The 26,905-nt window shown below is 43.5% G+C and overlaps 1 protein-coding gene across 1 annotated transcript; it reads right to left on the bottom strand.

The window, feature by feature from the left end:
* On the bottom strand, positions 1 to 26,905 carry LOC133507503 (mitogen-activated protein kinase kinase kinase 12-like). The gene is made up of 14 exons (XM_061832591.1): positions 26,794 to 26,905; positions 24,510 to 25,028; positions 19,549 to 19,732; positions 17,214 to 17,405; positions 16,989 to 17,147; positions 11,637 to 11,795; positions 11,431 to 11,539; positions 6,801 to 6,910; positions 5,664 to 5,780; positions 5,375 to 5,512; positions 4,559 to 5,258; positions 2,886 to 2,953; positions 2,474 to 2,765; positions 1 to 437 (listed from the first exon to the last, which is right to left on the bottom strand). The coding sequence occupies exons 2-14, from the start codon at positions 25,000 to 25,002 to the stop codon at positions 360 to 362; spliced, it is 2,799 nt and encodes a 932-aa protein (XP_061688575.1). The 5' UTR covers positions 25,003 to 25,028; positions 26,794 to 26,905; the 3' UTR covers positions 1 to 359.

Genomic DNA, 26,905 nt, shown 5'->3' with positions numbered 1-26,905 from the left:
AGAAACGTCAGCACCTTTTTCTGTTTTTTTTTTTCCCCAAATGATACAATCACTCGCGTTAGAAATTTGTTCATTTTACACGCACGCCCTTTTTTTTATGTACACGTAGAAAATGGCAACGTAATCCACGACACAATGTAAACATTCTTGAGCACAATAAATAAATAAACAAATAAATAAACAAGTGAGTGCATAATTAGGCCAAACAAAACCTGATAGGATTCCATCATGATCACGTGACAGTGAGAAACCACACCCACTTTGTTCAGGCTGCTCACCCAAGTTCTCATTTCCTGTCGGCGTGCGCGTGATGGCGAGGCGTTCAATGACCCGGACTAGGTTGGTGCTAGTGGTTGGTTTCACCAGTTCTGGCTGGGGTCCACGCTGCTCGGTTGGTCCAGCTCGGCGCTATCGCAGTCTGAGTCGTCGTAGAGAACCTTGAAAAGCAAACAAAAAAAAAATTAAAAAGTCAGGTGCTTATTGGGCGTAAAAGTGTTTATGTTTATGGAGGCCTTCTATGAAACATGCATGCAGTCCCCTCCAAAAGTATCGGAACAGCAATGTCAATTTGTTTTCTTGTATATTGTATTGTGTTTGGGTTTCAGATCAAAGGATTGGCATGAGACAGAAGTTCAGAATTTAAGCTTTTATCTCATGGTACAGTGAAGAAAATAAGTATTTGAACACCCTGCTATATTGCAAGTTCTCCCACTTACAAATCATGGAGGGCTCTGAAATTTTCATTATAGGTGCATGTCCACTGTGACAGAAATAATTTACAAAAAAAAATCCAGAAATCACAATCTGATTTTTTTTAACGATTTATATGTGTGATACAGCTGCAAATAAGTATTTGAACACCTGTCTTTCAGCTAGAATTCTGACCCTCAAAGACGTGTTAGTCCCCCTTTAAAAGTCCACCTCCACTCCATGTATGATCCCGAATCAGATGCACCTGTGTGGGGTTGTTAGCTGCAGAAAGACATCTGTCCACCCCATGCAATCAGTAACAAACTTGTAACATGGCCAAGACCATAGAGCTGTCCAGAGACATCAGAGACAAAATCGTACAACTCCACACGGCTAGAAAGGGGGACGGAGAAACTGCCAAGCAGCTTGGTGAAAAAAAGTCCACTGTTGGAGCAATCATTAGAAAATGGAAGAAGCTAAACATGACAGTCAACCTCAATCGGAGTGGAGCCCCATGCAAGTTATCACCTCGTGGGGCCTCAATGATCCTCAGAAAGGTGAGAAATCAGCCCAGGACTACACGACAGAACTTGGTCAATGACCTGAATGGAGCTGGGACCCCCGTTTCCAAGGTTACTGTTGGTAATACACTAAGACGTCATGGTTTGAAATCATGCGTGGCACGGAAGGTTCCCCTGCTTAAACCAGCACAAGTTTGCCAATGACCATTTGCATGATACCGAGGAGTCATGGGAGAAGGTTTAATAGTCCGATGAGACCAAAATTGAACTTTTTGGTCATAATTCCACTAACGATGTTTGGATGGGAAACAATACATTGAAGCTGAAGCTTTTCTGTACTCAGCTCCAGAGTGCACCAGACGTTTATTAGAAAGGAGTCCTTGAATTGTCCCAATTAATTAGTGGCATATATTCACATGTATACTGTATTTGTGTTTTTCCCACAAATATATACAACAGTTGGCAGGAATTTGGAACCATTGCTGTGGGCAGAAGTGGCGTAACAGAACCAAATTTGTAGGCTGCCTAGCTCAGCCAAGTATTTCCGATGGGGTTCGGATCAGGGCTTTGTGATGCCATTGTCCATTTGGGAAAACCCATTTGCTGGCTGACATTGCTTCAGTACTTACACGTTATGTTCTTTCTTCATGACACCACCGAACTACTTTGTGAAGTGCACCAGTCCCTCTTATAGGAAACAACATCACAGCACGAGGTTGTCAACGCTGTATTTCAAAGTTGGGATGGTGTTCTCGGGCTCTTTCTGACAAAGTTGCCTTTCAGCTCACGTCACTAGAGTACTCGTTTCACCGTGGATAATGAACACACTTTTTGCTGCTTCAGCCAGCATCTTCACTAAATCTTCTACTTTTGTTTTGGGCTTCATATGCAACTTGTAGCTCAAAGGACCTTCAACTCTGGGGAACAGAATCTCGTTTGCATCCTGGGCGGCCTGATTGCTGGATATTCTCGTGACATTTATACTTGGGTATAATTGTTTGAGCAGATGGACATTGGACCTTCAGGCCGCTGGAAATTGCACCCGAGGATGAACCAGATTTGCACAAGTCCACGATTCTCTTCCTGATATCTCGGTTGATTTCTTTAGACTTCCCCATATTACACAAAGAAACAGCGTATTGAAGGTGTGCCTTCGAATACATAATCGCACCAATTCCATGTCTCGAGCTCGAATTCTACGTCCCCTTTTTGCGACAATGTGAGGAAGCCGAAAGGACGGCGCACTTCAAAAGGAAACCCACCTCGTAGTTCCGCTCGTGAGTGGCGAGCTGCGTCCTGACGTGGCGGACGGCAGCCTCCTTCTCGGACAGGCCGTCGGAGGCGGCGTGGGCGGGGTCGGCGGGGATCTCGGAGCCCTGCGAGAGGAGATCGTCGCTCTTGTCGTCCAGGCGCTCGTCCGTGTTGGTGCTGACCACGTCGGGGGTGCCGCTGTGCGAGTGGTCCGTGGTGTTGCCCTCCTCGCCGTCTGAGACCGACAGGTTCTCCGAGCTGAATGTGGACAGCGACTGGCATTTGCTGATGCTAGCTGGCCTCCTTAAATATTAAAAATAAATGAAAATTCAGTTATCAATTCCTTGCTGTTATTGCTATTCCTGTTATTTTATCACTACAGAGCGGACACACTGACTCCACTCTAAGCCGGTGACCACTCACCATCTTGTGGGCAGCTCCACCTCGCTGTCGACCTCTCCTTCCTCTTCCTCAGATGACACGCCCCGTCTCTGGAGGGCATTCACAAAGTCATACAATGTCCACCATGCCATGTCCACCATTATATGTCAGACTCAGCTCCTTTCTTGGATTCTCAGTGCAGCGGTAATATTAATCATACTTTGCAGAGGATAAAGAATATATGCCTTTGACTATTGTTGAATTTTATGTATACATGTGTTGCCCCATCCTTAATATCCATTGCTTTAAGGGAACCAGCACCTTACGGAGATGCTAACTTTTATCCCATGTGCCTGTGGCGTTTACCACTGAGAGGGTATGAACCGTACTTTCCGGCCTACAAGGTGCGACTTTTTTTCACACGCTTTCAACCCTGCGGTTTATGTGGTGATGGGGCGCTAGCGTTAGCGTACCTGGTTATAAGCCACGGTATACAGAAAGAAAGAAAGAAAGAAAGCGCCGTTCTAACGCTAGCCCCCGCTAACATCAACTTTCAGCTGAGAGCAGCAATAAGCATCTTGAAGCTTCTTTTTAGAAAGTATGTTTAATATCTGCTGGTTGTTGTGAAGTAAGCTCAGCCTCCTGCCATCTCAAAGCAAAAAATAAGCTGGTATTTTGAAAAACTCCCAAGTCACTCGTCTTTGAAGACACCGTTCTGTTTGGCAAAATGCCAACGTCTGAGTAAAATCTCTGAAAATTTCAGCAAAATCAAATATCCAGAAGTCATGTGTCGCCCATGATCGACATGTCTACCGATTTTCTTATTGCTCAGTGAAATTGGCTTTGGTAACTGAACTTTCCCCCCCAGAAATGTCCCAAAACATGCGCTTATCTTAAGACACCGCAATCATCACGGGCGTCAAACTGGACAAAACCAGATCCGGCCTGTGACCTTATTTCATGTGGTGCATTAAAACAAATTGTGTCTACATCATGTTTCTTGCTAAATGTATTTGTTCTTCTCATTTTGACAGAAAACCAATACAAAAATAGCATTTTTTTCCCTTCACTTTAACCAGTTTTTAAAAATCAAAAATTGGACGGGGCGACACGGTGGACCGGCTGGAAAAACGTTGTCCTCACAGTTCTGAAGTCCCGGGTTCAATACCGGACCCACATGTGTGGACCTGGCATGTTCTCCCCTCCCCGTGCCTGCGTGGGTTTTCTCAGGACACTCCGGTTTCCTCCCACATCCCAAAAACAAGCAACATTAATTGGACACTCTAAATTGTCCCTAGGTGTGATTGTGACTGTTTGTCTCGATGGTCCCTGCGATTGGCTGGCAACCAGTTTAGGGTGTACCCCGATTCCTGCCTGTTGAGAGCTGGGATAGGCTCCAGCACTCCCGTGACCCTCGTGACGATAAGCGGCTAAAGAAAATGGATGCATAGATAAAATGGACAATAGTGGCTTACCACTGTTTCCCAATACTTCCGATGTCAAAATAGATTTGTTGTTAAAGATATAAAGTATAATAACAATAAGATGCAGGGGAAATTGTGTATGTAATAATATGAGGACGTGATTGTACATGAATAGTGAATAGTGTGACTGGTGTCCTGTGACTGGCTTGCGACCAGTCCAGGGTGTGTCCTGCCTCTGGATCACCCGCAAGTGTTGCATATTGCTCATTTTGCTCCATTTCATGTTCTTACTTGACTGCGCGTGACTGCCGCTCTGTAAAGCAAGGCCGACGGCGTGAGGCGTTGACTTCTGGGCGAGCGCGTGATCACCGCGCCCTCCTCCTTCTCCTCGCCGTCCTGAGGAACGCGGGGGCTCCCGGCGGACGACGGCCGCCCCGCCGCCGCCCCCCTGCCGCACGGCGAGTCGGGGCTGCTGGCGAACGGGACGGAGGCGGCGTCTTCGCTGGGCGTGTCGCTGCGCGGGGGCGTTTCCGCCAGCTCTTCCGCCCCGGCGCTCACGTCCGGCCCGCCGTCCGGCCCGCCATCTTCCAACCCGGCCGAGGCGCTCTGGCTGCCCGCCCGGTCCAGGCCGGGTCCGGGCTGACCCTTCCTGCGTCCCTCGGCCTCCAGCGTGGTGGAGATGAGGTCGGGGCTCGAGGAGGACATCTTCTTGAGCAGCAGGTCGTGCTGCAGGCCCCTGAGCGCGGCGCTGGGGTCCAGACGTTGCTTGCTGCTGGGGACCGACGCGGTGGCGCTGATCATGGCCAGAGACGAAGACAGCGTGGCCTTCAGCTGGGCCAGCTCGCTGCTGCTGCCTTTGCCCGCCTTCCTGTAGCGTGGCTTCCCTCGCCGGGAGCGTCCGGGCGATGTGGAGCCCTTGGTGGGAATGGTCACCTGGGTCATGTTGGAGTCCAGTTTGGGAAGGATGACTTCTGACTTGAGTAAGTCTGGCCTGTGGGAGACAAAGAAGACATTTCAATGAACAATTTTTGGCCCACACCTGCCAAAAAACAGACACGCAGCACTTAAATGAAAGACAATCCCTTTTGTTGAGTGCACCTCGCTGACCTCTTGCTGTGCACCGGCAGCTTCTGAGGCACGTTGCGTTTCTTCATGAGTTTCTCCATGGAGTTGGAGGAGGCCGATTGTCTGGAGCTGTGGTGCTTGAAGCAGCCCGGGTACTTCTTGTCCAGTGACTGCTCCCTCCTGAGGTTTCACACACACGTGCACACACACAGAGTAAAGATTGAATTGATAGCCATGGCAGACAGTGCACGTGCCCCCCCCCACGGTGACGTCAGTTTCGTCTGGAAGTGTTGCGATGTGAGGCGAGACAAGGCGAGGTGAGCTCTCGTACTTGAGCAGCTCCTTCTCCTTGAGCTCCAGCTGCAGCATGATGGCGTTGAGCTCCATGTAGAGGTTGTTGGCTCGCTCCAGTTTCCTCTCGTAGTGCTCCCGGATGTCCAGCGCATGTCTGTGTAGAGGACAAATAAATAGATTCAAAATATTGACTTCAATCTACAAATTTTGCATATACAGATTCACTTGAGACCATGTAGAAATACAAATATGATACTCAATTAATATTTTTTATTAATACTTGTAAATGCTTGACAAGAATTTTATTTGAAATTCTTCCCTTTTCTACGATAACAAGGCTCTGTTTTGTGACATTTTTATTAATTGAATTGCATTTTATTTAATGATTTGACAGTATTTGTATTCATTTAATCATTTTTTTAAAATTAACTCATATAGTTAATTAATAGGTTGATTTAAAAAATGTATTTCAGGACATTTTTATTTGTTATTTTGAGGCTAATGGTACTGAAATTTATTATTACATTTTCACAATTATCTAATCAATTTCATATTCATATACATATACATAGACAATTTCTAAAAAAATATTTCCAGACTTATGACTATTTTTAATGGCCTTCTATGTATATTTTTTACTGTAGTTTGCAGTAATAGAGTGAAGTTAATCATGTTATCCTTCTTATGTAGCGACACGAGTGAAACCACAGCCACGATAATAAAAGATTTTAATGTGAAGACGTCTGACACTTCGAATGGGAACGAGTGACAATTTATGGGGTCTAATGGGACATCTGGGGTAATTAAAAAAATGCCATCACTTTTATTGATTGACTGCACTACGATAAAAATTTTAAATGACTAATCTCATTTTTGTATCAGTGTGGATTCGCTGGTGTTAATACAAGTAATTATATACTATATAAAGATACATATACATAGAATAGTAGAACCAGAAAACCAATATTATGCAAAATCCTTTCTCAGTATTTAAATTACCTTAACAGACGAACCTGCAACCCAGAAATTTGTGTAAAATTTTCAATGACATTTTTTTGTAAAAATTCAATTCACATTTTGAGTGTAGTTATTTCTTCTTCCTATCCTATCTGGCACCTAGCGGTTGCAACAGTGCCTTAGTGGTGTGCTCCACTTTGCGGCGGGGGGATCAGACCTCAGCTCCTCCCTGCGCCGTTTGATGAGCTCCTCATCCAGTCGGTGAAGACACGTTCCCTCGGACTTGATCTTCTCAAAGTGGTGCCTCACCTCATCCCTCCACTCGGCCTAAAAGGAAATATATAATATATATAATAATATATAAAAAATAATATTCAATAATAAAAAAAATAAATAAAAATGTTTTAAAATGATATATAAAAATGATATATTAAAAAATAAGAATATATATTAATATATATTAAAACCTTACAAATTACATCAAACCAGAGGAGCTGGGCCATGAGGACTTTTCCTGAACCAACCAAAAAGGATAACACTTAAATTGCCTGATAGTACAAATGCATAAAAACAACATTTATCCCTTCAGAAACATAAAGAATCATCTGAATCTGAATCATGGAGACGAAAGTCATTGGGGCGATTAATGACAATCAATACTCGGGGAGCAAAAGTGAACAAGAACCGACATGCCGTGAACACACAAAAACATGGACGCCGACTCGTGACGGCCGTAATTTGATACCTGTCATAGTGTGGAGGTCAGATGTGTGTGTGTGTGTGTGTGTGTGTTGCTTTCTTTCTGTGCACGACTGACACTCTTCTTATTAAGCTAATGGACTGGCTGTTCACTCTTCAATATGGCCAGATCCTTTTTTTTTTTTTTTTTTGCGCGCTCTCTGCTCCACACCATTAAAGAAATCAATACACTCCAGCAGCGGCAAATTTTTCTTCCCGACGTCACGAGAAAAATCCATTACGGGGCAGAGAGGACAGAAACCGTGCAGGACCAGGGGGTACAGGGAGAAATAAAGGATAAGTGGAGAGTGCTCGATGGAGGTTTTGCGCCGTGACCTTTGAAGAAAATTGGCAGTGTGTGCCGCGTGTTTTCTCGGCTCCCCCGACACACGCCCTTCTTTCGCTATGACACACTCGACTGGCTTAAAATGATGGAGGCTGGCTGGGAATTAGCGTGTGTAACGTGACAAACACAAAGAAACAACAGCAGCGATATATTCAAGACTCAAAGGAAGCTCAATCATTAGCCGGCTCCCAGGGGGCCAGACGGGGGGGGGGGGGGGGGGGGGGGGCGCTCGAGCCTCACCAGACTGGAAACAAATGTCACGCCTCTGACGGCGAATTATTAATGGGGCCCGTCGCAGGTTTTCCGGCGGATAAACATTTGGGAAGTCACTTTTAATTGAGCCACTTCTCGTTTGGGGGTTTTTGTGTAAAGCGGGATGCACTGTAATGAGCTGAAGAGGTATTTTTAGGGTTACTTGTGCACTTCAAGATGGGGGGGGGGGGGAGTCGATAACGCACGGCATTGAAAGCATCAGTTGGAAGGAGACAAAATGGAGGGGAACAGAGCAGCTTCGCATTTTTGGGGATTTTGTGTAAAATGGGATCCTCTGTAATTAGCTAAAGAGCTATTTTTGGGGGTGCATTTGAAAATGTGGAAATGGCAAAACACACGCCACATTGAATGGAACAGTCAAGAGTGCGACATTCAGTACTAAGAAGCTATGGATGGGATCATGTGACTCCTGTAGTGTTTACTGTATTTTTCAGCCTAAGGGTTAAGATCTTTATTGGTGGAAATTGAGTACCATGTGTAGATAGACGGACAGCTAGATAGACATATAGATAGATACTTCATACTTCATTAACCCTGACAGGGAACTCAATCTAGGGCTGCACAGTGTACATGTAGTAGAAAAGTACAGCGATACCAAATGTCAAAAATGAAGCGATACCAAATGTTTTTACAGAGGTAATTCTGTGCATTTTGGCCCAAAATAGGTGACGTATGCTAGCTTCAAGCTGTTTATTAGTCAATCTGGGAAATGAGTACAGTATGTTTATGTGGAAAGAATGAAATTCAGACAAGTGTGCCATCGTAGATGTAGACTACTTTATCCAGATTTTGGGGCCCCACAAAAAAACAGCACAGGAAGTGCAGAGGGACAACACCTGAAGCCACAATGGAAGAAAAAAAAAGGCTAATTCACCTTGCGATTGAAGTAAATCTGTATGAATTTGACACCAAAAAAACAATCAAATACTGTACTGCACATTTAAGTACTATAAAAATCAACCAAACCACACAATTTCAGAAAACACACTCAGAGTTATACAACAACACTAATAGACTAAGTCAGTCGTTCAGCTAAGGCACAGGTGTCAAACTCAAGGCCCAGGGGCCAGATGCGGCCCGCCATATGATTTTGTGTGGCCCGCAGAGGCAAATCATTTGTGTCACCTTCCATGATTTCTGTGAAAATCTGGACCAAAATTTCAAATTGTCATATAAATGAGAATGTTGAGATATTAATAAGCCTTTTTGTGTGGTCAAACCTGAATAATGGCTGAAAAAATCTCATGACCCTTGATTTTTGATTCCCAAACTAGTTCATAAATTTCGTGTGTAAATATGATACAGTGCTTAAACATTTTTCTGATTTCAGTCATCACGGCCCTCTGAGGGAAACCGTAACTACAATGTGGCCCACGACAAAAATGAGCTTGACATCCCTGAGCTATGACAAAGCAACAAAGGTAAGCTAAAATTAGCATGAGGTTTGATTTTTGTTGTTTCAAGCTGTATAGGACCTGGTAGTAAGTATTTGCTTTTCACAAAATAGGAGCACAATGAGTAGTGTTGCATTGCGCCGACCTTGTATTGTGCAGAGGGGGAAAAAAACAAAACAGGTATCCATCCATCCATTTTCTTTGCTGCTTATCCTCACGAGGGTCGCGGAGAGTGCTGGAGCCTATCCCAGCTGTCAACAAGGAGGAGGCTAGGTACACCCTAAACTGGTTGCCAGCCAATCGCAGGGCACATTGAGACAAACAGGCGCACTCACAATCACACCGAGGGGCAATTTAGAATGTCCAATTAATGTTGCATGTTTTTGGGATGTGGGAATGCAGCCCTATGGGGGCACAAACCAGTGCAATCTGTAGGCCGGTCCCAAGCCCGGATAAATGCAGAGGGTTGCGTCAGGAAGGGCATCCGGCGTAAAAACTGTGCCAAACAAATATGAGCGTTCATCTAAAGAATCCCATACCGGATCGGTCGTGGCCCGGGTTAACAACGCCCGCCCCCGGCACTGCTAACCAGCAGGGCGTCGGTGGAAATTCAGCTACTGTGGGTCGAAGACAAAGAAGAGGAGGAAACCGGATCCAGCGTCAGAAGAAAAAGAGGAATGCACAGAGCCTACAACTGAGTGTAGGGACTTTGAATGTTGGGACTATGACAGGAAAAGCACAGGAGTTGGTTGACATGATGATTAGGAGAAAGGTTGATATTCTGTGCATCCAAGAGAGCAGGTGGAAAGGTAGTAAGGCTAGAAGTTTGGGAGCAGGGTTTAAATTATTCTACCACGGAGTAGATGGGAAGAGAAATGGAGTAGGGGTTATTTTAAAGGAAGAGCTGGCTAAGAATGTCTTGGAGGTAAAAAGAGTATCAGATCGAGTGATGAGACTAAAATTTGAAATTGAGGGTGTTATGTATAATGTGGTTAGCGGCTATGCACCACAGGTGAATGAGAAAAGTAGAGGGGGAAGAGTGAGGCTTCAGGGAGAAGAGATAGCGAGGGTGGACGACTTCAAATACTTGGGGTCAACAATACAGAGCAATGGAGAGTGTGGTCAGGAAGTGAAGAAACGGGTCCAAGCAGGTTGGAACAGCTGGCGAAAGGTGTCTGGTGTGTTATGTGACAGAAGAGTGTCTGCTAGGATGAAGGGCAAAGTTTACAAAACAGTGGTGAGGCCGGCCATGATGTACGGATTAGAGACGGTGGCACTGAAGAAACAACAGGAAGCTGAACTGGAGGTGGCAGAAATGAAGATGTTGAGGTTCTCGCTCGGAGTGACCAGGTTGGATAGGATTAGAAATGAGCTCATTAGAGGGACAGCCAAAGATGGATGTTTTGGAGACAAGATTCGAGAGAGCAGACTTTGATGGTTTGGACATGTTCAGAGGCGAGAGAGTGAGTATATTGGTAGAAGGATGCTGAGGATGGAGCTCCCAGGCAAAAGAGCGAGAGGAAGACCAAAGAGAAGGTTTATGGATGTGGTGAGGGAAGACATGAGGGCAGTTGGGGTTAGAGAGGAAGATGCAGGAGATAGGCTAAGATGGCAAAAGATGACACGCTGTGGCGACCCCTAACGGGACAAGCCGAAAGGAAAAGAAGAAGAAGAAGTTTTTGGGATGTGGGAGGAAAACGGAGTCCCCGGAGAAAACCCACGCAGACACGGGGAGAACATGCACACAGGCAGGTCCGGGATTGAACTCGGGACCTCAGACCTGTGAGGCCAACGCTTTACCAGGTGAGCCACTGTGCTGCGAAACAGGTATTTATTTAGTTATTTTTAAGAACAACAACATCAAACCCGAGTGGAAAAAGTTATTCAAAAGATATTAAAATATATGTTGTGATTAACACTGCTGCCTCACAGTTGATAGGTTCTGGGTTCGAGTCCTTGCTTGCTTGGCCATGGTTGTGAATGGCAGTGTTACTTGTTGGTGTTCAGTAAGATCCTGGTCTCGGTCTTGTTTTTGCCATTTTATAGTTTAAAAGTGTTTTCAAATGTGGGGTTTTCCAGGTGCAGAAGAATTTTACCTGTGACTGGAAGTATGTCTCTTGCGGGGTCGACAAGATGTCCGCCGAAGCGATGTCCAGATGTAGGAGAATCTGTCGGAACGAAGGTCTGTTTCTTGGTTTGCAATTCCTGAATTAGTCGGCAAAGCAGCGAGAGAAAATGGCCTCTTTTTAATGTGTGATTCCTCCCCCCTCGAAAATTTGGGTTATCTTCCCTGCCCGCTCACCAGCTTTGCCTCAAGAGCAGTTTGAAGCTGTCGGGACAGCTGTCGGGTACGGGCAGCTGCAGGCTGTTGTTGCCCACTCCCCAGATGATGGCAGAGGAGTCCACGTCCTTGTAGGGTACCTCGCCTGTCAGCATCTCCCACAGCACAACCCCAAAAGACCTGCGCTCGCACACACGCACGTGCGCACACACAGACAACAGGGAAATATGACATATTTATTTCCCCAAATGATGTGAGAGGAACAGATGAAAGGTGGCATTACCTAAATGTCATGCTTTAAACTTTTACAGAACGCATCCTGCCTTCCTGTGACTTTTATCTCTGAAGGAAACTTTATCTTGCATGAACCACTAAAGCCCCCGGATATGGAAATTATAACTTTGAAACCATTTCCACTTTGTCAACAAATGATGAAATACTGTACTTTTCCGGTATCGCCAAAATATTAAAGTCATTGTTGTCATTGATGAGCCCACATGGGAAGGTCAGGGATCTACAGAGAGCCCGGTGTCGGCGCCTTCCTTCTGTTGCCATGGTGACAAGGTATCCAAGGAGCCAAGAGCGGCACTCACTTATAGCATCCAGATGGCGTGTTTACATTTGTAATGTTGACATCTCGCACATCATCTCTTTGCTTGAACAATCAGACGTCTCGTTTAATTGTTAGAGTTAAAGAAAAACTATGTGACTGAAGGATTCAGTCATACTAGACTAGTTTTTTTTTATGCGGATGGCTGGATGAGTAGCATTCCAAGCGTTGTCACGGTGACAGCTACTTTAATCATCTGGACCAGACGGGACACCTCTGATAGTGTGTGAGCGTTAGCGTTGCTGCTAACATATTGTCCAGATTATTATTTGCTATAAATACATGAAAATGTTGATATGAATACATGAGATGATATTCTAGCACTGTGGGTTCTATTGGCATTTTGCTTCACGCTTATCACAAGTCACGTTTATGGATTGGAGCACTTTTTTTGTTTTTTTAAAGGTCATTATTTTCTACTATTTATATGCCTCTCCTCTAGCTTGAGATGCTTGTCGCTGTTTCATGCTCTCCATTATCAGATGTGCCTGTTGTTGGTTTATGTTAGTGTTCTATTTTTAATTTTTATTTGATTAGATTTTGGTGAATGAATTTACAAGTTAGTTGGGTATGCTGTATCGCTCCAGTGATGACACTTTTTCCTTTTCTTTTTTTTTACTTTACCTGAAAGAAAATGAAAACTTTGGACAATTATTACAATTGTTAAGACCAATAATGATATGAATATTAATTCATAATTAACCCTCTCTGGACCAAATAAAATTTTGCAGACAGAAAAATCTGATACTTTCAGAAAATGATACTCTGGACTTAAAATTTTCAATTATATTAAACTGTTGCAAATTTGCAACCCTTGAAATAATGATTATCACTTCCACAATTATTAATTTGAAGAAAAAAAAGGCACAGTAAATGAATATAGTATGAAAAAAATCCATGAGAATTGTATATTAAATTGTGTATTGTTTCAAGAAAAAAAGTTTTATAATTTTTAGATTGAAGTAATTTTATAAGAATAGTGTTGTTATTGGTTGGTGTCATGAGCAAGAATATACCATGGCCATGAGGGGCGTGGCCTGGCCACCGCTTTGGTCTCATCTCTGACACGACGGTCACAGCTGTTTCGCATGAGGCAATGTGATTAGACCAAGTATTTAAAGGGCCGCTGTCGTGAAATGCATAATTCTTAGTATGATATTAATGAAAAAACGGCAGCCGGTATAGTTCCCTGTCTTTTTCCACCACAAAACATGATTTTGACGTATTTGGCTTTTTGTAACTCCCGCCATGAAAATCCTCTCGAGGGATTTGTTTTCGACAAGAAGCAGGAAGTGACGTTTGCAGCAGTAGCGCACTCAGGCTGGCTCATCTGTTTCTATTAGTTTCACCTGCGGGAAGGTAGCTTGTTTTTACATTGTGTTCGCTAAAATGCTGGCTTGTTGCATTGCTGGATATTGCTCGAAGATTTGGGAGGGTGGCTTTACCCCTCAAAAGTTTCCAGGATACCTGGTTTGTCGTAAAAAATGGATTGCACAGGGGCAAAGGACGAGGGCTTCGTGGGTTCCAAATGACAGGTAGGTGTGTATACAGCTACTAAAAAATATAATAGTTTGGGGCAGACCACGTAATCCGTCTCTCATAACGAAACAAAAGAGCCGCGTACGTATAACAGGGGTACTAAATGTGTCGATGTGCGCGTTGGACAGCTTCCTCATCGGGCTCACCGGCGACGAGCCACCCCGGACACCGGCCTTGCCGGCTGGGGCGGCTCATCTTCGCCGTGAAAGTGGACGGGGAGGCAGTTTGGCTGTGATCCGCATATCATCTAAATACGGCTCGAAACAATAGGGTAATATTGCCCCGGCAACTTCACTCGGTTGTGAGATGTTCTCTTCTTCGAAAAGAGCTTCTGTGTCAGAAGGGGCGCGTTCGTCTCCCACAGTAGGGTCCACAGCGTGTTTTCAATGGCAAATGTCTGGGGTGACGTCACGGGCTGGAGATGCAGCTAATATGGCAACCACTTGGATGTCGAATGACACTTCCGCAACTTTGTGCATGGATGACATGCTTTCTGCTCACATTTATTTTTTCGTATAGACATTGAAGGGAATAATGGTATGTATTTTTCATTACAATATCTATTTTAGAATGTGTATAGGGATGACACTTGACGTTTTGTCACTGGCATTTGCCAGTTCGTTGCCTTGAGTTGTTGAGTTGCGTTCACTGCCAGCAGTAATCTCTACCACTGAGAGAAAGTGTAGTGTGAGCTATCCTTGTCACAGCGATTCTGTGCCACCATAGTTTAGTCCCGTCTTAGTTCACGTTTCCAAGTTTGCCTCCTAGTCATCAGACCTCTCTTCATGTTTTTGGACTTTGCTCACAGCCTAGCATTGTCTTACAGTTTGATAAAGCCCATTCAACATCATGCCTTTGCCTGGGAGTCCTGCATTTGGGTCCGCCCCCGCACCGCTGGTTCTTGACAGATGGGTAGTTGTACTAAGATTAAATAATGATTATCACTTCCATAATTATTAATTTGGAGACAAAAAAGGTGCATGTTATTATGCATTTGCAGGGATTAATCTCGAAAGAAAATGGAAGGATTGATACGTTATAATTAGCATAACTGCCAAAGTAATTTTTGAATAACAAGAAAGAAAAAAAAAATCACCACAAGGAGTTCAGCATTTGCAAATTACCATGAGCTGCATGATTACCTACAAAGACATTAAGAAAGAACGCAATTTTTAGCAAGCGCATTGGTATTTCTGATTGCTATTGTGACATTAAGTTGACTTGGGCAATTTTTGCTAAGAGGGTAGCAAATTGTTAGCCTATTAGCTTGGAACGATTGGAAATTACTGATAGTACATGAACAAAGCTTATTTCTGTCTGTAAAAAATGCATTTTGACCATGCTTTTATTTATGTTCATCACACTAAAGGGTGACACGGTGAATCATCTGGTAAAGTGTTGGCCTCACAGTTCTGGAGTCCTGGGTTCAATCCCAGACCTGCCTGTGTGGCGTTTGCATGTTCTCCCCATGCCCGCGTGGGTTTTCTCTGGGCACTCCGGTTTCCTCCCACATCCCAAAAAAATGTGACATTAATTGGACACTCAAAATTGCCCCTAGGTGTGATTGTCAGTACGACTGTTTGTCTCTATGTGCCCTGTGATTGGCTGGCAACCAGGTCAGGGTGTACCCCGCCTCCTGCCTGTTGACAGCTGGGATAGGCTCCAGCACTCCCCGTACCCTCGTGAGGATAAGCGGCTAAGAAAATGGATGGATCACACTAAAGTCATTGGCGGTAAATAAAAAAATATACACGTAAAATACCCAGAAATTTTCTTACCATTTCTTGAATGTGGATGCAAAGTGCCGTTTTATTTGTATTTACTACAATATCTATAAAGTAAATAATACTGTACAATTGTGACGATAGCGTTTTGTACAAAAAACAAAAACCCTAATTACTACCACGTTAGTGCAGACAGTGCCATCTAATGGACTAATTGAAGTAGCTTTGATAAGATGCTCAACTATGAAATGTACGTGGCAGTATAACAACCGTTGTAGTATTTAGACTAAGTGCAAGCTAAGTATGTGCTCTCACAATCAAGTGAGCAGTGAGCAAGTGATTTACATACATTAAGAAGTACTCTATGGCATGTATAGGTGATGTGTGCTCATCCTGCATCGAAAAGCTTTTTAATCCTGTTTTCACCTCTCGGTTAATGCACTGCTGGCCCCGGGCCAAAGCAGCCGCAGGATTGGAAGGTTATTCCAGCCTCTCCTGAGCACTGCAGCATCTGGCAAATCAATTATTAAATTAGCCGGCGCTCCTTTTTTTTTTATTTTACAATGTGGGCAAGAGCGACGCAGGGATGGAGAGAGGAATGAGGAGTGGGGGAGCCGACGGTTTAGCACGGGGCACACCATCAAACATGGCGGGGAGCCTATAGAATTTCTTCTAATGAGATCTTGTGATAGATTTTGGTGAAACAAGACCCTTCCTGATGTACAGTATTAGCTTCCGGGCCAGCGGTTCTTAAATTGAGGTCTGCGAGGCTCGCCTTAGGGGTCCGCATAATAATTTTGAATACATTATTTAGTTGTAACATTTTTAGAGACCTGTTGGCACAAAAAAAAAAGAGAAAAGACTCCTCCTTAGCATGACTAAGCGGTGGTTTGATTGTGATGCATCACCACATCCTGTAAATTGGACAGCCCAGCATGAAGTTTTTTATTATTTTTTTTCAGACCAAAATGATTATTACAGAAAGCTCAGTTTGTTTTTAAATCAAGGACATTTTGGGGGGAATTAAAATCCTATTTTAAAATGACTAATTTCCAGAATACTTGGAGAAGCCATAATGTTAAAGAATAAAGGTATTAAATTAGCTCTTTATTCCTTTGTTACACTTAAGACTTTAATATAATATTTCTACTTTATCTTGGAAAAATCAGACTTTAGACTTGTAAGGTGGCAACTTTTTTTTTCTGACAGCATATGTTTTTTGTTTTTTGTTCTTGTGAAGACTTGGGGGGGAAAAAAAAGACCATCACCAAATGTCCAAAAAATATGAATTTGTGTAAGTACAGTTTTTTTTGTTTTTTTTTTTAAATTCTACAGTTAAAAGTCGGCATTTATGGGCACAGGTGTTTGGTTGGTGCCAGGATTATCAGGTGGCCTTGAAAAACATTCCCCCTGTAAGGGAGCCCCCAGATCCAAAAGGTTTGAGAAGCCCTTATCTAAGCAATACCACTCCGCCCAAAAAGGTTCACAGATGGTACATACCAGATATCCACCTTCTCTGAGACCGGCTCATTCCGTATGACCTCGGGGGCCATCCAGGCCACCGTACCGGCAAAGGACATCTTGGTGCTCTTGTCGCTGAGCTCTTTAGATGTGCCGAAATCGGAGATCTTCACCGCATCATCATATGTGATAAGAATACTGCAAGAGGAACCGCCATTAGCACCGTTCCCAGCTGTTACTTTCCAGATTGTCCGCGGAGCTCACTTTGGCGATTTGAGATCTCTGTGGATGATCTTGTGCAGGTGTAGGTAGTTCATCCCCCCGGCGACGCCCATGGCCCAGTCCATGAGGAGTGACGGCGTGATCTTCCTGCCCGCTCTCAGCACCTCGTACAGCTGGCCCTGGGCGCAGTACTCCATGAGGATGCAGTAGCACGGAGCCTGGGTGCAGATTCCTCTGTGCAAACATATGTTACAGCAGTGATTTCCAACTTTTATGGGGCCAAGGCACATGTTTTACAATTCAAGAGTCTCACAGCACACCAACAAACAAAAATCCCACCAAAAGTGTCTACCTTAATTATTATATGTACTTCCTGCCATCTAATAGAAGAGCTGTCACGATACCTCGTTGTCATAAATAGATGAACAAAAATACATTTCTTGCAAATGAATAATCTTTCTGAGCAATTATGTAAAATTTCATCATTTTGGTTGTTTTCTGGTGCCGTAGTGCAATGCAGACAGACAATCGGAATGACATCATTTCGGATCACAGATATATATTATGTCTAACGTAGGTCCATTCCCAAAAGGCCTTCCTCCTGTGTATAAAAGGTGAAACATTTTTATAGCTTTTTAAAAAATATATTTAATGACAATAACTTTGTACAGTACTCTAATGGGTGTTTTAAGCTACAAAACAATTTTGTACAGTACGCAGCACAGCGGAGCAGCTGGTAAAGCGTTGGCCTCAAAGTTCTGAGGACCAGGTTTCGAATCCCGGCCCCGCCTACGTGGAATTTGCATGTTCTCCCCATGCCTAGGTGGGTTTTCTCCGGGCACTCCGGGTTTCTCCCACATCCCAAAAACATGCAACATTAATTGGACACTAAATCGCCCGGCTGTTTTTCTCTATGTGCCCTGCGATTGTCTGGCGACCAGTTCAGGGTGTGCCGCGCCTCCTGCCCGTTGACAGCTGAGATAGGCTCCAGCACGCCCTGCAACTCTTCTGAGGATAAGCAGCAAAGAAATGGATGGATGGCATTTTGTAAAGTACTTTACAGTGAAACTCATCTCATAACTTTACTTAAAAAAAAAAAAAAAAAAAGGGCTGCGAGATGATTTGATTTAGAAAAATAGTTACCGGACACACATTTTTACATGCATAAGTAGAGAAGACTCCCTGTAACTTCCACTAACAATCCAGACTAAACTTAGCCCCTCCCCAAAAACATACAAAGCTTGTCTCTTAGTCTTCATGTATCACTTCAAAAGACTTTTTTGACCCTACATATTGGACTGCTTTGTTATTAATATATAATATAAATAATAATTATTTATTATTATTGGTGGCTTCAATTTGGGACATTTCAGAATGAGCATCAAAAAAATTAGCAAATTATGGTTTTCAGCGAACAGCTCGGGATTGGTTCCACAGTAAAAAAGCAAATAGATGAATTTGGAGCTTATCTGCTGTTGACTTCCACCACTGCCAGTAGCGATGCGGACCTTTCCCTGCGTCAGCTAGTTTATGTCCCTGCTTTCTTCGGCATCAACTCCACAAAAGCCCTCGACTGACTGTCTAACTTCTACTGAGGTCCCACCTGATGTCCCTGCTGGGACACCGTCATCCTAAGCCACTCCCCCGTGAACATGGTGCCTGAGGAGCAGCGCCATCTTGGGCGGTATAGAAATTGCACAAAACATGCAGGGAGGTGTGCATAGTTTTGCTATTCGGCAAATGGCTTTAGTTCTTCAAAGAAATTCTCGGGTTAGTTTGCGAATGGTACCCCGTATCATTGTACAGTACAGTATAAAATTGTTTTGATTTGTTTTTGATGGGGGTTTTTTAGTATTTGGGGGAAAAAAACAAGCTAGAAAATGTCTGAAAGTTTCACATTTCATTCAAACGTATCACTTGTGCATCATCTCACAATGCTAGTGCTGCGCTAGTGCTAGCACGGCGCTAACAGGGCCAGTAACATAGCGGTAAAAATCCCTGAGACACGGCAGTAACAGAAGCAACACACGAGCACAGCGCTAACGCTAGCGCAATGGTAATGCTAGCACAGCGCTAACAGGGCTGGTTATTAAAAAAAAAAACATACCGGTAAAACTCAATTCCTCTGCACATTTATTCCACCGGTCTTACGCTCACCGTTTCCGCTCGAGTGCCCTCTTGCGGCGTTAGAAAAAAATGTACAAATTAACCGCATCACCGCATAAGCCGCAGGGTTGAAAGCGTATGAAAAAAGTCGCGGTTTATTGGCCGGAAATTACAGTACTTTTATTTTCATTCTAGGATTTGTTGGCGTTATTTGCTATTCGTGTAACAAAAGCCACGTGATACCCCGTATCATTGACGGCGGTCGACTTACTTAAAAGTGATGATGTTGGGGTGTTTGAGCTTCCGGAGATGCTTGATGTCCGTCTCCTTGATGTTCCGCACTTTCTTCACCGCCACCTCCTGTCCGTGCAGCTTGCCCAGGAAGACGGCGCCCTGGGCGCCGCTGCCCACCCACTGCAGGTCCGAAATCTCCTCGAAGGGGACTTCCCACGCCTCTGAAAACAGCGTGTACCTGTGAGTGTCGCTGTATTCGAGTGCTGAACACTTATTCCTATTGTGTATTAATTGAATTTATTTAATTTGGACTAAATAAATCTCAAGTAATACAGTATTCATCACAGAGGAGTGAGTAAATGGGCTCTCCCTACTGCATGACACAGTTATCGGATCCATGATTTAAACACGAGTGTGCCAAACATTAGCATTAGCACCGATGCTAGCCCTAACAAAGCATGAGAGATGTCTCAGATGGTCTAACAATGTAATCCAGCGATCCATTTTCTAGAGCGCCCCCCCCCCCCCCCCATTAGGGTCATGGGTGAGCTGGAGTCGATCCCAGTTGACTTGGCGAGAAAAGCGGGGTACATCCTGGACTGGTAAGCAATTAATCACCGAGCACATTAATCAAACAATGATTCATACTTACACTAATCAAATTCATGCCTAGGTTTTATGATATACAATACTATTTGTTCTTCAGCAAAATGATATAGTGGATACCATGTCTGCCTCACACTTCTCAGGTACTAGGTTTGAACCCAAGATCTGGCCTTCCTGAGTGCAGTTTGTATGTTGTCCTTGTGCTTTTGTACGTTTTCTACGGGTACTCCAATTTTTTCCCAAGTAAAACAGAATAAAGTCACCCACAACCTTTTATGAAAATTGATAGATGAATGTATATGTTGCATGTTTAAATATAAATCAATCCCACTGACAAGCCCTTTTGCATGCAACATTACTACATTACAGTAAGCTGGTGAAGCATTTAAGGCCCGATCATGTTCCTTTGAACTCAAACTAAATGTAACTAGCGTGTAGCCAGCGCGGGAGCTCTTAATCTCCTGCGTGTAATTCGCTCTCAGCCTCCCAAATCCTCCTTAGTACTTTTGTGGGGTTGATGCGAAACAAGGGTGAGACGCTCGGGAAGGGGGGAGGGAGAGGATTTGAGAACTCTCATCTCGGATGTACAGAAGGGGAATGGATGGGTAGAAAAGAAGTGAGGGGGATCCCCTTAAGGGTCGGCCGATGAGAGGCTGTTAATGCGGAAAAGAAATACAAGATTCAGACGCATTTGTCATATTAATAGGAACGGTATGAATGATTAATGCTCTCCATCGCTAATGAGACGTGTAATGTCTACGTTGCAGGGGTATGATAGATCTCCACTGGTCTGCTCCATGTGCTAAATAGAAGAAATGCAGGCCAGTCGTTTAGAATCAATCAGGGGCAATTTTCCTGCATGTTCCCTTTGCGCCAGAGATGAGTTTTTTCACTATGGAAATTCTTCTGTCTTTTGTTATTTTTTACAGCTCTGCCAAGAAACCTATGACTGAAAATTACTTCATTGATTTGCATAGATATGCAGCACTTCGCACATTTATTAGATCAGCTGTCATAAAGCGGCGCGTACGGCGCTGTTTCCCAACTATTTCGGTTTGAATAACCTTTCAACGTTCATTTTGAGCCGGGATGAGGAATTTCAAATTGGTGTTTCTCAATCAGAGAGAATCTTTTCAGAAGGTTGCTTGATTGATCTATATACTACATTTCCTAAATATCTCTCAATGAATCCTGCGTGGGACTGTGTGGATGGATATATACACATATCCATCCATTTTCTTTGGTGCTTATCCTCACAAGGGTCGTGGGGAGCGCCGGAGCCTATCCCATCAGGCAGGAGGCGGGGTACACCCTGAACTGGTCGCCAGCCAATCGCAGGGCACATTGAGACAAACAGATGCACAGATGCAGTCACAATCACACCGAGGGGCAATTTAGTGTCCAATTAATGATGTATGTTTTTGGGATGTGTGAGGAAACCGGAGTACCCGGAGAAAACCCACACAGGCACAGGGAGAACATGCAAACTCCACACAGGCAGGTCTGGGATTGAACCCGGGTCCTCAGAACTGTGAGGCCAATGCTATACCAGTTGGTCCACCGTGCCGCCACACACATATATACTATCTATCTATCTATCTATCTATCTATCTATCTATCTATCTATCTATCTATCTATCTATCTATCTATCTATCTATCTATCTATCTATCTATCTATCTATCTATCTATCTATCTATCTATCTATCTATCTATCTATCTATCTATCTATCTATCTATCTATCTATCTATCTATCGCGGCACGGTGGACCAGCTGCTAAAGCGTTGGCTTCACAGTTCTGAGGTCCCGGGTTCGATCCCGGCTCTGACTGTGTGGAGTTTGCATGTTCTCCCCGTGCCTGCGTGGGTCTCCTCTGGGTGCTCCGGTTTCCTCACACATCCCAGAAAACATGGAACATTTATTGGCCACTCCAAACTGCCCCTATGCGTGATTGTGAGTGCGGTTGTTTGTGTCTATGTGCCCTGCGATTGGCTGGCAACCAATTCAGGGTGTGCCCGCCTCCTGCCCGTTGATAGCTGGGATAGGCTCCAGTACTCCCCACTACCCTTGTGAAGATAAGCAGCAAAGAAAATTGATGTATGTGTGTTTCTATCCATCTATATATATATATATATATATATATATATATTAGTTTTTTTTCGTAAGTGAGGCGCAGATGGATTGGGAGCGATATCCGCTTGGGATAAAGAAGAGAGAAAATGAGACAATGGAGGAAGTGGAGGAGGAGGAGTTGGAAAGGATGGTGGTGGGAATCAAATATAGAAGGGCGGGGAAGTGGAGGGGGCGGGGGTAATAAAATATCACCAAGCCATAAAGACAAGGGTAGATGTATTGTAAATCTGCCACCTGTGTGAGTGATGTGTCGTGTTGTCTTTATAAGTTTGACTCCCTTTTCTGCCACGTTATTGGCTTGTGCCAGGCGCTGCTTATTAAACTGTTCCTATTTGCGGTGCTACGTGTGTGTGTGTGTGTGTAAGCGCATGCATGGAGCGCGCGTGTCAGGTTAATAGAGATGAGAGGCAGAGGGGTCAGAGCGTGGCCATGCATAATACATGAGGCAGATTTGGCAGAGGAGTCCCACGGGAGTGCTGTGCTATTGTAGTGGCTGCAGACATAAACAACAGTGCGTCAGAGGGGGGCCGGCTTCATTAGAGGACTGCAGTGGGATGGACGGATTGAGGGAGGGAGGAGGGTGGGGGCCGGCACGAGCTGGTGGATGTAAGTGGGGGCCTGGGGGGGGGTGGGTTAATACTGGGGGGAAAAAAACAAGCTTGGTGAAGCATCTCTCACTGTGTGGACGACAGGTGTTCGTTTCCTTTCCGACAAGGGTGGGAAAAGTATGGCTCGCGGGCCATACTTTATATTTACAGGCCGCAAGAGGCGGTGTTTCTGAGCCACTGCCCCAGGGCATTATAATTGTCCAATTTAATTTTGTCGGTTACAAAGGTTATAATTTATATATTACGAATACCGCAATATCTTACCAGGCAGAACTTGGGTTGCAGTAGTCAAATATTTTTAGAATGGATTATTGTACTGATTATACCATTGACCAATTGAGTAATCAGATAAAATAAAATTTGGCATTATTAAACAAAAAATGCGGTCACGTGTGGCAGAGAGATCATAACTCTCCTCAGCGGAGTTGCCATCTTCACGCGCTACACATTATTATCCGTGACTTTGAGCGTGTAGCTTTAAAAGGTGTGACCTGGCCTGGTGTGTGATGTGGGCATCAATGACTGAAAGTCGAATTGGTTGTTGTGTGCTCGGGTTGGCAACCGGCTAACCGTTAGCCAGTCTGGGTGCCAGCTGTGCCCGTTGTGTGAATTGTTCATTCATTTATTTCTCATTTATATTTTTCAACGTTGGTTAATTAAAGTGATTGAAAGTGCACCGGGGGCAGTGACTAGACTTGAACACTTGTGGGGGCATTACAATAGATTCCATCTGTGATTTATTTTAGCTAACATTGATTATGTTGGCGATCATAGACGTGTACACAATTTCTGTTTTCCAGTAGACACTTTCTAATCATCGTTGTGAAGTGTGAAATGACACACACACACACACACACACACACACACACACACACATTAAGGGTATCTGCAGTTTCAAGGAAGCCTATTTGGACATTTGAAATAGAGTGCCATTTAAAATCTCAAATTTTCCCTAATTATCGACCTGAAATTTTCTAATTTTCTTTTTTAAGTACATTTTTAAAGTATAGAGTTTAGTTCTGTTCAACTTTTAACTACAATACAATAAATTTACATTTCACCTCTATTTCTTTCTACACATTCAAGTGCAAGTTTTATTGATTTTTTTTTTTAATTTGCAAGCCATTTTAATCAAATCGTTGTTTGTTTTTTCTCTTTTCGTCAGTGTTAAAAATGAAATGATTAATAATAAATAAATTATTAAAGATATTTCCAATTTATCAATTAGTGGTTCCTGGAGGGGTAAGAATTTTTTTTTAGGTGGTACTTTGTGTAAAATGTCTGAGAAGCACTGTGATACATAGATAAATATAACAATATTGAAGTGTCTGTGCCATTTTTAAAAGTTTCAGAATTACAAGAATGTATTACTTTTAAGTATAATTGACAACTCAATTTTGGAAAATTACAACAAATGTTTTTCTAAATGTAGTACGTCCCTTGCAGCACTTAATTAAATACACTGATAGGAAAGGATTCATTCACTATTCCTGGTTTACAACTTTTTAATAAAAATTAATCTTGGTGGTATTATCATTTAATTAACTGAACAAAGAGTCAGAGTGAAATTAAAAATTTATCTCACGCTGGCTTTCATGGGAGTACTTAATGATGTGCTGGAGGGCGGAAGGCAGGCGGCGAACAGACATACCGTCCAGGTCGTGTTTGTGTTCCGTGGAATACGCCTTCCCGATCATAGTCCAGACAGGTCGCAGACAGCCAAACAAGCCCTCGAGAAAGCCCCCGCCTCCACCGTTGGACTGGCACTGCAGCCTAGGGTTGCCCGCCTCGCGCCGCACAGCGCAGCCGTCCGCCTGCGTCCCCTCTCCCTCCGTCCTGGTGGGACCCCCGTCGTGGTCATGCAGCTTGAGGACGCTGTTGGCAAAGTGATCGTGCTGCTCGTCGCCCGGCGTCTGATGGGGCCCAGAAGTCGGTCCGTCCCCTCCTCCGCCTCTCGGCTCCACCGAGCCCCCCGTGTCTATAGAGAGGACGTTGCGAAGGACGCACTGGGTGGGCGTAAGGTCCATTTCTGGGGTGCAGGGAGTTTCGGCATCGAGCCGACGAAAGGATGGGGTTTCGGAGAGAGGGGTGTTGAAACCAGAGAGGGATGGAGATGGGGCACGGGGCTCATGAACGAGGGCCATGGGGGAACAACTGGCGAGCTGGCAGCCTTGAAAGAGAGGAGGATGTGTCACAAATCAATTCAGCGCTAAATAATTGCCTTTCAGAATGGCAGATGTAGTCCTCTTGATGCAAATGTTGTTGTATTAAAAGCATATATGTTGATATGAAAGCAAACACTGTCCACCAACCTGGGCTCCTTATTTGGGTCTGTTAAAAAAAAAAAAAAAACAGATCTGGCTGCTATTAAATCGTTTTTGTTTTTTTTTTAAATCCACACATTAGGTACACTTGCACATACTAATGACATCCATTTAAAAGCAATATTATTTGCCTCTTAAACAGAAATTTTGATGCGACACAAAACGAATCAAAAGCCATAGTTATTCTATTTGTTGTAGTTATTTGTATTTGTCTAACGCAGGGCTTCAATATCCAAAATGGAACTGATAGCTCCGGCAAATACTGCAGGGATATCGGTACGATCAGCACATAAACTAACAAAACAAGAAAGGAATACATGAAAACAAACCATTTGAGTCCTAACACCTTTGTTGTATATACAATTTATATATCTATATTCATTGGATTACATTCGTTTATGTCAGTGTACTAAATTAAGTGATGGGTGTATATGAGCATCCCGATAAACGCACATTAATAATTGTATTCCTTTTGTAAAAAAACATTTATTGTGTGGTCCACCTCTGAGTCATGGGCTTACACAAGACCTTCAAATACCCTTTTAAGTTAGTGATGAAAAAAAAAGAAAAACATACGTGTGACGAAAAGAGGATCTTATACTGTTGCCATGACATTGGTGCAGCTATATTTACATCCATATCTGAGCTACCAGTCAAGTCATACTTACAGGCAGCACACAGATAAATTATATCACAAGTAAAAGAACACAGGCGTATCAATCTTATTATTCTATTAAAGTGGCATTGGAGACACATCTGATCCACCCAGCCTCCCTTAATCAAAAACCCTACATTCAAGGCTTAGTAATGGTACTTTCTTTTTTTTTTTTGCAACGGATACAAATTCTCATCAAAACACTGCATAGATAAATGAACTGTGCCTATATATCCAGATACTATTACTAGTACTATAACAATCTGTATATATAAATATAAAACAGAATACTGGTATTGGATTGTAGTAATATTTACTGTATGTGGTGTTCGTATGAGATGTTGTTTGTATTTGTGTAGGCATCTGTTCTCCAAATTTCTCCATAAGGAGACAAATAAAGAGAAAGCTTGAACCTTACTTGAAGACCATGTCGAGTGCAAAAACCTTAGCATTGCTGGAAATCCTATTTAAGATGTTAAACTTCATACTCATAATGTTGTTGAAAAAAAAAAACATAATATGTAATATTATACCGCCAGTCCTCGATAGGGTCACGGGTTAGCTTGATTCTATTCCAGCATTCTTTCGGTGAAAGAAGCTATGTACACCTTGGACTGCTTGCCAATCAATTGCAGCGTCCATATTCACATTCATATTTTCACCTATACAGACTTTACATTTCATTGAACCTTGGAATGTGTTAGATTGTAACCTAGATCCTCAGGCAGTACTGCCTAATAAATGACGAATGTTATTAATAGTAAAATCAATCATCATTCCATTGGCGTGAATTCTAAATAATAACTTTATATTGCAAGGAAAGACCCAATAAAAATGAGCCCAGGAGCCGCTATAGGTCCCCAAACCGGATTTTAAGAACCCCTGGTTATGTTATACGCTAGCAGAATTGCCACGTCTTAAATATTTCCTTTTAAACAGTGTAAAATGTCTCCTACCTCAGTGTTGAGCGCTTACGTCCATCCCCGAAGTGTTTCACTTAACGGATAATGAGAAAACGACGAGGAAATGGTGTTAATGTTGCGTTTTTCTCTCTCCCCGGAATCAAGC

The sequence above is a fragment of the Syngnathoides biaculeatus genome, chromosome 10, assembly GCF_019802595.1.
Source record: "Syngnathoides biaculeatus isolate LvHL_M chromosome 10, ASM1980259v1, whole genome shotgun sequence".
Lineage (NCBI taxonomy): Eukaryota > Metazoa > Chordata > Actinopteri > Syngnathiformes > Syngnathidae > Syngnathoides > Syngnathoides biaculeatus.
Note: the sequence above shows the minus strand (reverse complement) of the source record. Positions and strands in the feature narration are given on the sequence as shown.